Source organism: Mirounga angustirostris, unplaced genomic scaffold (genome assembly GCF_029215605.1).
Source record: "Mirounga angustirostris isolate CCGP_5_RB_7025 unplaced genomic scaffold, mMirAng1.0.hap1 SCAF_5, whole genome shotgun sequence".
NCBI lineage: Eukaryota > Metazoa > Chordata > Mammalia > Carnivora > Phocidae > Mirounga > Mirounga angustirostris.
Genome location: NW_026991713.1, coordinates 106,166,416 through 106,181,238, shown reverse-complemented (window position 1 = coordinate 106,181,238; position 14,823 = coordinate 106,166,416). Strand labels below are relative to the sequence as shown.

At 47.1% G+C, this 14,823-nt stretch overlaps 1 protein-coding gene across 3 annotated transcripts in view; it reads left to right on the top strand.

Moving 5' to 3' along the window:
- Positions 1 to 7,017, top strand: part of CCNY (cyclin Y) — a 224,043-nt gene extending 217,026 nt beyond the window's left edge. For all 3 annotated transcript variants that reach the window (XM_045874172.3, XM_054507278.2, XM_064591830.1), the window contains 2 exons: positions 2,204 to 2,366; positions 6,274 to 7,017. In XM_045874172.3, the coding sequence (XP_045730128.1) occupies positions 2,204 to 2,366; positions 6,274 to 6,390 (280 nt within the window). In that variant the 3' untranslated portion in view covers positions 6,391 to 7,017. The remainder of the gene's footprint in view (positions 1 to 2,203; positions 2,367 to 6,273) is intronic.
- The last annotated feature ends 7,806 nt before the right edge of the window (positions 7,018 to 14,823 follow it).

Here is a 14,823-nt window from a genome sequence, read left to right as displayed (position 1 = left end):
ACCAGCTACCAGTGGGGCCAGGATTAACAGGCTGGTTCTATTTTCTTTCCCCCCAAGGTTTTCTTAGCATCAGGAGAGTGAGAGCTGCAGTGGCGCCTTCGGCCACCAGACGGCAGTCTGTCCCCAGGCGGCCCCCACGGCCCCCCCGGCCCCCCAGGAGAGCTCCTTCTAGCCCATCTGTTTTGGCACTTCTGGCCTTAGCAGTACTTTTACACTCTTGTTTTACTAAAATCTTAGCTGAGTTCCAGTATTTCACAGGATGATCTCTTGTTAAATCTCATTTAAAGGAGGCATAAATAAAAGTTAAAGTAAAAATTATCCCAAATAAGCCAAAGTAATTTAGACTCTTTAAAAGAATAAAATTTAGCACAGTATGCACCTTCTTTCACTAGACTGTATAGAAACAGCAAATTACGGTGTTTCTCTGATGAAAAGACCTGAATGTGACTTCTCAGCCTTCCCATCTGAGGACCACAAACCTTCTATAGCAGCTCTCATTTGCCCAGTACCTTCTCTCTCTGAAGCCATCCACTCTTGCTCAAATCCCAGCCTTCCTTCCCCACCACCTTGGTGCTCCTGTCCCTTGTCACAGCAGGAGATTGAGACAGAGTCCTTTCAGTCTCTGCTAGCTTAATGAGGTGACTCACCAGGAACAGACAAGGACTCGGGTACACCATGGGGACAGGATGGTGCTGAGTTAGTCTGAGGCTGCAAAACATCAGGTATCTGCATCCAGGGACCAGAGCCGGGGGGCTCAGTGTTCAGTGGAGTCCGTGGAGGGGGGTCCGGGCTAGTTGGGGTGAGGCCTAGCACTTGGGGCGGGGTTTGTCAGCCTTCAGATTCACTTACAGGAGGTGGTGACCAGGTATCCTGCCAGAAATCCCCTGCCCCAACCCTTGTTCCTTTCCACCAGAGCTCTGTATTTCCAAACTCAGTTCATCTCTTACTTCTATGGGAAGCTTTCCTCCATCCCTCCACCCAAGCTGAGCTTGGCCTGTTCCATTCAGTAAGGGTAATTATTGAGCACTAATTGTATGTCAGGTGCTGTGATAGGGGCCAGGTGGCATGGTTTCTGGCTAGGAGGAGACAAGCAGGGACACTGAGTCAAGGTGACACCTGCAGTGGAGTCTGATAAGGGACAGAAATAGAGGGCTGTGTAGCGTGCTTGGGAGCACAGGGTGCTTCCAGGGGGAGACGATGCTAAAACTGCGTGCCCAACTTAGCACCGGTGCTCAACAAACAGATCCATCGCTGAGGACTTTTGTTCCTCCGGGTACTAACTGTCAAGAAATGAACCTGATCTAAAAGATAATTGACATGGGGAAGTTCTCCAAATAGAAGTTTTAGAATTTATTCTGCCTACCCATCATTCATTTTCATCAAACTATAAATGGGTCGACCAGATGGATCTTAATACCTGTGTTCGCTCCTTTACTGACCAGTCTGTGGAGGTGAGTGGTTCTAGAAGTTTGCGCTGGGACCAGCCGCATCAGCATCCCGTGAGAGCTTGTTAGAAAGACACATTCTCAGGCCCACCCCCCGACCCGCTGAACCAGGACTGGGGTGGGCTCCTCAGTCTGTGTTAACGAGCCCTGCATGTGATTAGATGCAGGCTCAGGTGTGGGGACTACTGCTTTCAGTCTTGAGAGTTGGCGGGGGTCCCTTTTTGTGAGTCCAGGGCTGCAATTCGTTCCCCTACTCCCCGCTTTGCCTAAGGAAGCCCCCACAGCAGTCCCTCCACTCTTCTCCTAGGAGGTAGGGAAGGGGAAGGCCACTGAGGAAAGACAGGCCTCTAGGTGTAACAGAGGCTTTTCCCCTGGGCTCCTGTGTGGGCCCCTCACTAGGCTCCACTTGACAGCTCTTGACTGCTTCATCTGCCCCAGGGTTGATGGTTTGTGCTGGGATTTGCAGCCAGAGCCTGCTGTGTGTGTGGCTGGGTCTCAATGAAACGCACCACCCTGAAGCACTTCCTGGTGATCGTCCCAACTAATCAGGCCTCATCCTTCTGGGCACTTGATCATTTGGCTTTTAGTACCCATTTGGTGGTTAAACTGCAACTCTGGTGTCCAACCAGGCAATTAATTAGATAGCTTTTCTCCCTGGAGGTTGCAGTTTTCTGGAGCCTGGTCTCTAGCGGCTTGCCTTGGTGGGCCACGCAGCCTGGTATATGGCAGCTAGACATGTGCTGTTTTTGTCTTTGCAGGAATGAGCTAGAGCGACAGTTTCTTGAATTGCTCCAGTTCAACATCAATGTTCCTTCCAGTGTTTATGCCAAGTATTATTTTGATCTTCGTTCTCTGGCAGAAGCAAACAACCTGAGCTTTCCCTTGGAGCCCCTGAGCAGGGAGAGGGCTCACAAGCTTGAGGTAAGATGCTTTCACGTACTGGTTTTTGATGCACTATTGCAGATGCCTCATCCGGGTCTCCCGGAAGTGGGAGGTCACCACGCTCATTTTCCCCACTGTGTGTTGTTATGAAATATAGACAGGTTATCCTGGATTTAGAGTTGGCCAGTTTATTTAGTTGATTGTAATTCATCCAACCATAGTTTTAATAACCTTCTGAATATCTTTTATTTAACGTGCATTGATTCTATTCTTCAAATCTTATAAAGATCTGTTTTTTAAAAAATACACTCACAAAAAGGTATTTCTCGACATGCACTTTTATAAGGAAAAAGATACCAGATGACCCTAATGATTGGGAATCCCAAAAGGTTATATTCTGCTTTTTATTTTTTATTCAAAATATTTTCCCCACAGCCCAGTTAGAGCTGGGGCCAGCCCCATGGGTCTTGGTCTGGATTTAGGGCCCTCACTGTTAAGCTGTGTAACTTTTGTGCTCATGACCTGTGTATATAGCTATTTGCACCTAGCTCTTCCCGTCTGACTTGTTGAGTGGATGAAAAGTGGTGGGGTAACGAGGAAGGGTGAAACCCCTTCCTCCAGAGAAGTTGTGCTGAGGCCCTCTGTACCTTCATCCTCAGGCACTGTTGTGGTCTCATCCCATAGACCCTTTGATCAAAGCGGTCGATGGTACAGTCATGTCCCCAGCTTGGTGAGACCCAGGAGGTCTGTGCTGCCTGCCCCATTGTCCAATCTGAGTGACACGTTATCCCAATTCAGTACAGGGTCAGGATAGCTAGAGTGCTGGTCTAACAGGGTTAATAGCTGTGAACCACACAAAGGCTAGAGGTGGAGGGAAAGAGATTATTATGGTTTGCAGGCTTAAGAAAGCCAAAATTTTAAATAAAATTGTAAAAAGTACATAGTATGCTAATCCCAAGGAAAAACTTTGTAAAACTGTGGAACAGACTGGATATGGAGAATGGTGTTTAAAATAAAAACCCAGTGAGGTTGTCCGAACTCGGTCACTCTGCTGTAATTGTGTGCTCGCCATTGGGATGCAACTGCTCATTTAAAGTCTCCCATTTCTCTGGAGCAAGATATGGAAAACCCTTCCTCTGAAGGAGGTGCCCCAAGACAAGTGTTAGACTCTTGCGGGCACGTGCGTGAAATAGGATTCGATTTCACGGTGAGCAGGTGCCCTGTTTCAGCCCGAGCAGTGCTCCTCTCCTGCTGAGGGAAGAGTGTGGAGCTCCTGGAAGCGGCCGCTTAGCCTGCAGGAAAGCAGGTCTGTGGTTCTCAGAGGGAGAGTATCTCGCGTTGCGGACACACAGGCTGGCTGAGACGGGGTAGCTGGTGCCCGCTGTGACCTCCGGCAGGTTATCTGAGTGGGAAGAGAGAGTGCTCACCTGCCCCAGGGGCCGCCGCACCAAGTGCTGCTCAGGCTCACTGGGCCGAGGAGGGCTGGTAGTTCTGGCAAGACTGTTCTCTGTCCTCCCAAGAACCGGAGCTTCCTGAGATGCAGACCCCCACTCCTCTGCAGGTCTGGACAGAAGCACTATCTGGAAAAGCACGTGGCACCCCCTCTTCGAAATAATTTTTTTTTTTTTTTGAAGATTTTATTTATTTGACAGAGAGAGAGACAGCGAGAGAGGGAACACAAGCAGGGGGAGTGGGAGGGGGAGAAGCAGGCTTCCTGCGGAGCAGGGAGCCCGATGCGGGGCTCGATCCCAGGACTCTGGGATCATGACCTGAGCCAAAGGTAGACGCCCAATGACTGAGCCACCCAGGCGCCCTGAAATAATTTTTAAGGAATGGGATTTCATTATTTTCCATACCCCAGTATCCCTCGTAGTCCGTTTGGTTAGCAAACTTGAACCCCATCGTGGAAAGCAAGGTGGGGGTGAGGCATACTAGAAGTGGCTGTTACCTGAGGCTCTGTACCTGCTCGCACGTACCACCAAAGGGCTGACTTGATAGGCGGGTTGCAAGGTAGAGTGTGGACGCTAGAGTGCACCAGGAACCAAGGCAAATGCAAAGTGGTCTTTTCATTAGCCTGGCCATTTCTCTTTGAAATAAATTAGTATCTCTCTATGCATGTGGGAGATGGGATGAAAGCTAAGAGTTTGCCTTATGAAATCTAGAGTAAGATCGTACATAGCTAATTCATTATTATAATATTACATTCAGACCCGTGTACTGTTTATAAGCTGAGAAACCACACACAGTAATCTCAGGGAGTTTAAATACATGAAAATAATGTACTTTCAAAAATCATTGCTCTAATATCTGTAAGGGATCAGATTTTCTCTTGAAGTATGTCACCTATATTAAGTGCATGCAGTATGTTTCACATGGGGAATTCCCAGTGATCTAGCCCATCTCCTGCCCTCATTCATCTGTCATTTGGAGGAAGACGTCCTCAACTCCTGTCTCTCTCCTCTAATCCATCCTCCCTGCTACCACTGGAGTCGTTGTTCTAAAGTGCATTTGTGGGTTTTGGAAAATAAATGAGAATCGGTTGCCAGTACCCTAGGTTTCCAGTACTTTGACCCTAGCCTGATATGTGCATGCTCTGTTATGTGCACATCTTGATTGGAACTTCCACATCCATTCGACACATATTCACTCAGGGTCCCCTGATACCAGGCACTGGTTACCAGACACCATCATGAACAAAACCGACAGACTCTGCCCTTTTGGAGTTTACATTCTGCTGGGAGGACACAGACAGTAAACAGTAAACATAATAAGTAAACTAGTATGTTAGAAGGTGAGTACAAAAGCAGCAGCAGGGTGTAGGGGGTTGCCGTTGTCGGTAGCCTCACTGAGTCGGCCATGGTTGCGTGAGGACTCTAGCGTGGGCCATCTTAGCCTCGCAGAAACCTCCAGGCTGAGGGAAGAGCTGCTTCAAAACCTACAGTGGGAGCCAGCTCAGGCTCAGGTGATGGGGGGCCGAAGGGGAGGCTAAAGGGGAAGCAGGGAGAGCAGCTAGAAGCATTATTGTCACTTCAGTGAGAGCCATGATGATGTGATCAGGGTCTGCTGCTCTTGTGCCTTTGTCCCTTGATGGTGACTTCCCCACTCCTGGGTCATTTTGACAGAAGGCAAGGTGAATGTGACGGGGACAGGACATCTGGGGTGATGTGAGCTGGCTCCCACTTTGTCATCCACGTGCTCTCCACCTGCACCCAGTAGCAGCCCTGAAAGGGCCATGACCAGGCTCCGAGCCCCAGGGAGGGCTGAGCCTTGCTCTTGGCTGAGACGCTCCCCCGAGAGTCTCACTGTCTTCATCAAGAAAACGAGGACAGTGTGAATTGTTCCTACATTGTCCCCTCCCGGTTCCTTTCTTCATCAGTCGTCTAGAGTTGCCTCAGACATGGGGTCATCTGCTCTGACTCAGTTTCAGATAACTGACTGCCGCCAAGTACTGTACTGAGCGGTCTTCCCAGCACTGCCTGGCACGAAGCCCTGATGCGTTACGACAGCCGCGCAAGGCGGGGTGCTCTTTACCCCGTTTGCAGACGAGGATGCAGGACTTGAAATAGGCATAGGCCCGGGTCACACCCCCTCTCCCCACCGAGTGGTTCGCCAGCATTGAACCTGCGTCTAGCTGAGCCCCAGGCTACCCTGTCCTATAATTGTTTCACATTTTGTGATGATTTTCTCAGACTGTAAGCGCTTTGGAGACAGGGCCTGTGTCTGTACCTCCTTTGTGGCCCCCACTGTGAGTGGCCCACATGTGGAAACTGCCCGGGGCAGGCACTCTTGTCAGTATTGGCCTGGCGTGTCCTCAGTGCCTAGAACGATGCTGGCACCCAGCGGTGGGTGGTGTCTGATGAGTGAGGGAGCCGAGGGCGCCTAGAGGACAGTGGTACTTGCTCCCGAGTCCAGCCCTGACCCAAATTGTCTCTCTTCTGCCCCTCAGGCCATCTCTCGCCTCTGTGAGGACAAGTACAAGGACCTGCGTCGACCCACGAGGAAGCGGTCAGCGAGTGCTGACAATCTGACTCTGCCAAGGTGGTCCCCCGCCATCATCTCCTAACCGTGGGGGTCCCCACTGGAGGCCGTGCCATCCCTCAGTTTCTCCTTTAGTGTGAGAAAAGACAGACTGGGGGTGGTTTTGTTTTTGTTTTCCTTTCCTTTTCTTTTTTAATTCATAGCTCTGTCAGGCTGCCTTGATGACCGCCTCCAAGCTGTGTGGCCCACTCCCACGCAGCAAGGCCTCAAGGGAAGCGAAATCCGTATTCTGGAAATCCTGTTTCATGCCCTTCCCCATCGTCATTAACAGCACTTCCCTCATGGAGGAAAAAGACTCTCATCCTGGAGAAGGAAACAAAGGGAAAGGGAAGTCGTGTAGAGGCAGGGAAAAGGTTAAATGGCTTGGCCATTTCTTAAGTCCCGTCTGGTCTGTAGATGAATACGATGGAAAAACACAGCAGTAGGTAACAAAGTTGGATGTGCATTAAAGACAAAAGTGTGCGTTTATCCACCTCCATCTGGATCAGTATGTTCTGTAAGACTTCTTGCATTCCTTCTAGCTGCTTTTTGGGATTTGGGGGATTTTTGTTTGTTTTTATTCTGTTTTGGTTTTGGTCCCACAGAGCAGAGAATATAGTTTGTACCCACCATGGCACAGACATCCAAATAAATAGTACTGGTTGTTTCTCTCTGCACTATTCCTGTGAGCTGTCTTCTGAGCTTTCTTCCTCACAAGTGGGATGCGCTTGTTATATTTCTGTACTCCTTCATTTTATACAGTTTTTCTTCAACGGTGGCAAAATTAACTTGACTGTAGTGCTGAACCAAAAGTATCCCTTTCCCTCCTTATTTCCCACCCCAAGAAAATTCTAGATCACATGGGTGCTTGTGCCTTCCAGTTTATTTGCAGTTGTTTTTTTATTTTGTTCTCTGACCTGAAGTCGTAGTTACAAATCAGTCAGATTTTGTGGGCTGAAGGAAACAGTGTGCAGCAGAGGGTGTCCTCTGGGTGAGGTTTTTTCCAGAGTGCTAGGTGTCTGCCTGCAGTTACTGAGTAGGAGCCATTTCTCTGTACCCCCTGCCCAGTTCATTCCTCTACTTCCATGTCCATTGTTGCAAGCAATATTCTTCTCAACTTTTATATGTTTACTTTAAATCAAAGTTAGTCTATTTGTATAAAATTTTTTAAAAATCTAAAATTTAAAAAAAAGGGGGGGTGGGTTATTCCCGTGGGAAGATCATTGAAGGGCAAAATGTTACTATTTACTGAGGTATTTTTCACAGGACGATTGAATAAAAAACTCAACTTGCATTTTCATTGTGGGTGCTTAGCAAAGTTATACAAAAATTCAAACTGTGAAGGTTTATGCTTCATTAATTATGACCATACTTTTTCATTTTCTGACCATCCCTAATTTCCTTATGGGCTAGATAAGAATCTTTTATATCAAGTAAAATAAAAGGGTTAATGATAGAATATCAGAGTAAATTTGATATTAAGTCTAAGAATCTGAGTCAATGAAGCATATAATGCTTTGGGTGTTTGCATATTTTCTTGGGTCACAATGATAGGCTTCTAAGTTTTTTCCCTTTTCAAATCTGTGCGAGGCAAATGGCAGCAGATACTCTGTGTTTCACCTTCTTCCTCTGTGAATGTGGAAACTACGGAATATTAGTCTTGGGTACCCTAAAGTCATATGCCTGATCCTCAAACATGCCTGCTTCTGATGAAACATACCTTGGAAATGGAAGAGACTCAGAAAGGTGAAATCCCAAGATCCCCAGACCAAAAGTGCTAGTCAGGTTTCAGTGAGATTTGTATCATGTGTAAACAGCTGTTTGGCCCAGAAATATTGTCAAGTTCTTTCTGGCCTAAACTTTTAAAAGCAAACAAGCAGAATCTGAAAAGTTAATTATCTTTCCATTGTAGTGGTGTTGATATACTCTGTATGGGTACCAAAATCAGCTTCTCTCTTCAAGTAAGAGTTGGATTTAGAACTTTAAATAGAGATCTAAAAATGTAGAAAATATCATTTTATATTCCCTAATCTATATAGCTTAAAAAGTGACATATTTTCTTAGCTGAATATGAATACCTCTCAAGCATAAATTAGTTCCACTCATGTAAAGTATCTTATTTTACTGATCCATTTCAGGAAAGAGGTTCTGCTGCCTTTAAAGCAGAAGGCTTATTTTTATCCCTTTTATTTGAATGAGAGAGATTTGAAAATTGAATTATGTAAATATTTCAATGCATCTGCTATTATTTTGTGGAGTTTATTAAACTACTTTAAAAAATTGTATAGTCTATTTATTGTATGTATGTACATACAGTCTGATAACTTAAAATTTAAAGTGGATTCCGTAAAACCTGACTCAGTCTTGTTTAGACTATTGAATATTGTTTTAGCCTTGTGCACTGGACTCTACCTCTGTATAGGAAAATTTTCCATATTCATTAATAAGTATTGATCTGTATTAATTGGTTATGTTTCTTGCACTAAGGATTTTTAAAACTCTGCTGTTAAGTGTAGATTTTAGTTTTAACTTTTGCAGTATGAATCACTTGACACATAGGTAGATACTTTAGGTTTGTTTATTTTATTTTTCTACATGACGGTGAAGACTTAAATTTTGTTCTCTGGTTTGTTCTAAGTTTGCCAAAAAGAAACCCCAACAACACCCAGTACAGTACCTATTGGTAAATCATAGTGACTGTAATTTGTTTGCGAGGTGATTCAATGCCCTACAATTAAAGCCGGATTGCAATTTAGGATGACATTGTCTTAGTGGAGTTTTTGAATGGACAGTTCTCATCATTAATGGAGGATGAAGAAAACCACACATTTTGTTGACTTTAATTTTAGAGTAGACTTAAACAACAAAGTCATTGGGAGAATAAGTATATATCCCAGTGAAATTTTTTGATTTGTTTTACTCCCCCCCGCCCAACACACACACACTGGGAAAAGGGAAAGAAGTCAGGGATTTAAAACCAAATTGGAGAGCAAGGTGGGAGATCCTACCAAGATCCGAGATGACTCCTATGCCTTAATGTACTAGGTGAGGCCCGTGTCAGAGCCTTGTACCCATCATCTGGCTCCTCTCCTGGGCTGGCTCTCCCGAGTTCCTTCTCTTGGTCTTTGGCAGGGGCATCTCCATCTTGGGGTTTCCCTCGGTTCTGGGCATTTTGATCCTCAGCAGAACTGCAAAGCAGAATTTTGGGAGTGAGCAATTTTGATCCTTTCCGGCTGCTTTTGGTAACCTCTCACCTGGGGCCGTATTTTACAGCTTTGAATTTTTTAAACAATAAAATATAATTCCTGGTTCATTGTAGGTACTTAATAAGTGTTAAATAAATAAATACATAGAACAAATATTGCCTTCCTGCTGCATTTTTTGGAATGCTATATTGAGATAAAATTCAACAGGTTTTATGGATACTGAGTGTGAACCACTTCTTTGTCAGAGCAATGGGAAAAGTCTTATTAGTCCTGTAAGTCTTAAGCAATTCACAGAAGTATTGAACACCTCTTAGAAACCTCTTATTGCGATGTTGCATGACAGAGACCTATCAGAGCATGTCACTTTTATATTGATACCCTGTTTTATTTGAATAACTTTATCCCCTTTGACTTCATCGGCATCAACATCTCAAGACTGTATTGGGTGGATCTTAGAGACATGGATCATCTTTTGAAAGGCCATCCAGAGAGAGCCAAAAAGAGAAGAAATCAGAAACATGCCCTCAAGCTGAAATGGGAAAAGGAGACTTGAGAAGATTTATTTTTTAAACTGTATGGATTGCCAGGAAAACACTACACACAACTTCATTAAGGTCATGATTTGCTGTTACTGAATGCAGAGCCTTACTAGAGCTATTGCATCTGAAAACAAATGCTACTCCCCTCCCACCCCCCACCTCAGTTCAGATTAGGGAGTTGTAGAAGTGTGCTTGCAGTCACAGAATGGGGGATGGGTTGTGGGCTGACTAGTTCAGCGGACTTCCTTTCCAGTTTTGCTATTGGATTTTCTTACCAAGTTTGTATTTGTGAAGCTGCTAAAGGAATACTGAGTCACTTTCCAGTGAGTTCAGTGGTCAGCACTGGCATGGTCTGCTTTTATTCATCTCTCAACTGAAAGTCTTTAAAGGGCACCGTGTGTCTGCATCGTGCAGGTCTAAGCTGCAAGCACTCAGCTGAGGATTTGCCCTGGTCACTGTGCTGTCCATTGTAGTCTTTGTAGAAGGCCTTCTGGAAGAGCTTGTGACGGTAAGAAATGAGCTCAGAAGGATCTGACTGAATGGTGTTCAGATTTCACAGGTCTTTATAAGCTTTCCTGTGTCTTTTAGTGGATTGATTTAGGTAGAGGTCTTTATTTTAAGAACTTTGTTTATATAAAGAAGTTATTTCAAATACAGGGTAAAAGAGTGGCATTCCAGAATAATCCTGTACCCTTCATTGATTAGACGTGGAAAAAGAACAGCTAGCAAATTCATGAGATAGGGTTCTTACTATGCAGTGACTGGGAAGAACCCTCCATCCCTGTGTCAGTCATTTTGACTGCAGAGGAGCTGCTCACAGGGTTAGTCAGAAGTACCAACCCCCTATCTACCAGGCATTGTACACATGGGAATCTGTGAGGACTAAAAGCTGGCCCCTGTCCACATAAAGCTGAATTGATTTGGTCTGGATCAAGTAACATAACAGTACAGAAAATAGAGACACATTTCATCCTGTCGTGAGCATGAAGCAGAATATCTAAACCCGTCTCTGGTATAGACAAGTATATGAGGTGCTTCTGGAACATCATTTCTCCCTGAAGACATTCATGGAGTTCCACAATCATTTAGTGTTACATTCTGGTATTTTGGGGGGGAGGGGGACCTTAAAGGTCATGTGATGGCTACCAAGAAAATGGAGGCAGAAACCACTGGAAAAGAATCAATTTAGTAGGATCGCAGTTAGAAGATCACTGTACAAAAGTGATAGTTTCCCTAGTCACCAGCAGTAACCAATTAGAGAACATAGTGGAGAAGAGGTGCCATTCAAAATGGGATCCAATTATAACCTACCCGAGAAGAGAAACATGACATGTTTACAATGCATCTAGCATACTTTAATTCATTTAATCCTCATCGAGGTTTCAGGGTAGCTGCTATTATTATTCCCAGATGAGGATGAGTAGGTTTGCAGAAGTTAAAACCTTGCTTTGGGCCCACGGTCAGAGAGTTGTAGAGCCAGAAAGCCTGACTCCAGAGCTTATTTTTAACCACCTTGCTATATGGCCTTTCACGGCCTCATTAGGGAAGAAACCTATTGAGAGATGTGCTCTAGTCTCCCCACCCCTGAAGTCGTTCCAATCCCAAACCTGCAAATATGACCTTAATTGGGAAATGGGGCCTTTGTAGATGTAATTAGTTAAGATGAGGTCATACTGGATTAGGGTGAGCCATCAGTCCAATGACTGGTGTCCTAAAGAGAGGGAGATTTGGTGACAGACCTAGGGACAATGTCATGTGACAACAGAGGCAGAGGATGGAGCAAAGCAGCCATAAGCTGAGGAATGGTAAGGCTGGCCGGCAGGCTGGAAGCGGCAAGGAAGGGGTCTTCAGAGAGCACGGCCCTGCTGATGTCTCACTTGAGACTTCTAGCTTCCAGAACCGTGAGAGCGTCAGCTTCTGCAGGAATCCACCCAGCGTGTGGCAGTGTCGTGGCAGCTCTGGGAAACGAACATGTACGATTCCTAAATAAAGAGACCACTGAACTTGACAGGCAGGCATCATAAAGACCTGAAGAGACACACTGTTCCTGAGTGGGAAGTCACGGTACTAGGAGAATGTCCCGCCTCCAGCTTTCTTCCATGCGACTCTCCCCTTTGGTCAGTGTATGCTAAGCATGCCCAGTTCTGTCCCAGGTGAGGACCTTTCTCTGAGCTGGGATTTCTGTCTGGCATGTTCCCCCAGAACATTTAAGATTTCTACTTAAAGTCACATGTCCAAGAGGCCTGCTGTGACCTCGCTCCGCTCAAAGGTCGCCCCCCCGATGGCTCCCGCAGCACCCCACTTTCAGCCTTCTGTGGCTGCCATTGCGCCACGCTCTCTGGTCACTTCTCTACGGGCCTCCTGCCCCTGCAACGCTGCTCCAGAGGGCGAGGTCCTGTCTGTGTCCACACTGAACCTAGACCTCCTCCTTTAGAGGGAGGGAACGGCGTTCCCAGGAGAGCTCAGGACAACCTTGAGGCAGGCTTAAGGAGAGAAGCAGAACTTGAACTGGATGTGGGTGGGACCTGGATAAATAGGAAAGGAAAAGAATTCCGCTCAAGAATGTTCTGTCTCTTGAGGCGCCTGGGTGGTTTGGATGGTTGAGCTTGTCTGCCTTCGGCTCAGGTCATGATCCCAGGGTCCTGGGATTGAGCCCCACGTCAGGCTCCCTGCTCCGCGGGGAGTCTGCTTCTCCCTCTCCCTCTGCCTCTCCCCCTGCTTGTGCTCTGTCTCTGTCTCTGTCTCCATATCTCTCTCAAATGAATAAATTAAAAAAAAAATCTTTAAAAAAAAAAAGTTCTCTTTCTTAATGTTGCCGAGGGATGGTGTTAGGGAGGCAGGACTCTCAGTAGAGATGTACATGTACATATGACAGGCTTTGGAAACCAACCCGGGAGGTTGGAACAGTGTCAATCTTAAACATCACGTTTTTCCCCCAGAAACATCCTTACGCCTTATATCTTGGGTGTTTTCAATGTACTGAGCTTTCTCCTCACCTCAGCAGCTCCCTGGTGATAGTGGGGCAGATGCTGTCCGGTGTTTTCCAGCTGGAGCTGAAGTCGGAAAGGCTAAGTGATTTAGCTGAGCTCACACAGCACCCCGCGGGCGTCCAGCTCGGCGACACTGGCCCCAAACACTGCCGAGGACGCAAGCCCCACCTGTCGCATGCATCTGCAGGCGCGGTGCCCTTGGAGAAGAGACAGCTGCAATATTTAGCTGTTTAAATGAAGCTTAGCAATACCTAAAGCATGGATATAGGGGTTGCTATTTTTATGGTTGCTAAGTATAGGAACCATGCAGATGGTGGGTCTGGCCTGTTAATAGGCATTTCGCAGAAATCGAGGAGTTGCTATTTCAAAGTTACTGCTTGGCCCTCCAGTGATACCCTCTACCCCTCAGGTCTCCGTTTAAGTGCTTTAGACAATTGGAACACAGGGACCGGGTTGTGACCGAGCCCCGCACTGTCTCCTCCCTTGAGGCACGGCTCCTCCTCTGGCATGTATGGGTCTTGCTGGGCTGTGGTTTTGTGATTTCTCATTTTTAAGTCTGAGGTACATTTTCTAGCTCAAAATAATGCCCAGCCTCTGACTTTCAGTGGGTGTCTTAGTGTGGACTGTTCTTCCTCACTATTCATGTTTCAGTCATCCCATCGGTGGCCCCTAACGTAGCATGTCTCCCCACCTCCCACCCCACCAGCCTCCACATTTCACTTCTTCCGCGGCACGGCACGGTGCGAGAAGCCCTGTACTTGGGGTTCCGGTGGCCCCTCTCTCCACCCGAGGCGGAGCTGTCATTCCCTCTGTGACAGGAAGCTGAGTTTCCCGCTTGCTGAGGGACGGACAGCTGTTGAGGCGCTGTCTCTGAGCCCAGGGCAGAGCGGATCTCCTGGAGGCTGCTGGGGAGCATGGGGCCCGGCGCCTTCAGTTCCCAGAGCACCCGGGGCTTGCTTGACCTTGACCTGTGGAGGCGTGGTTACTGAGGTGGCGCTGGCGCTCATGCCTGGCCAGGCTGCTGCTGGGAAGCTCTCACCCACCCGTGAGAATGGGTTTTAAACCAGTTCTGATGGTTACTCGTGTGACCAGTCCTTCCTATCCTGAGCGGATAGAAACTTTTACTGCCCACCCTGCCCCATAAGCTCTCTGAAACCAAGGATATTCTGTCTTGTTCGCCACTGTATCCCCAGAGCTTAGAAAAACGCCCCTTCTAGGTTCCGTAAATATTGTTGATGGGATAAGGGAATAAAATACCCTAATGGGGAACTGGTCTCAGCTTCTCCCAATGCCGGGAGGGCCTGTGAGATCTGCACTTGGGAGGACTGAATGAAGGCGCTGAAAGATGGAGTAGATGTAGAGGCTCTAGAGGGGAGAACTGGACCCGGCGGTCAGTACTAGTTACGAGCGTGCATGTCCGCTCTGTGTAGGGAAGGCCCTCGAAGAGCGGCCGCTGTGCAGGGCTGGAGATGCCAGGCTTGTCCTGGTGTCAACTGAGAACTGCTGGGGCAGGGGCTGGGCCGCTGAGGGCCTCCCGGGGCCTGTCTGATGCCTCACCAACTGGGCAGGGGCCTGGCGGTCTCAGCAATCCCTTGGGTGGGATGTGTGGTCAAAGACAGTATTTGGTTTCTCCTCCGAGTAGGGTGCTTTTGCCACGCTGCCTCTCTTTCCTACTGTAGTTACCAGAGGGCTGGAATCAAGATGTTTGGCACCAGCTCCCAGTTACCATTTGCAAAGCCGTGGA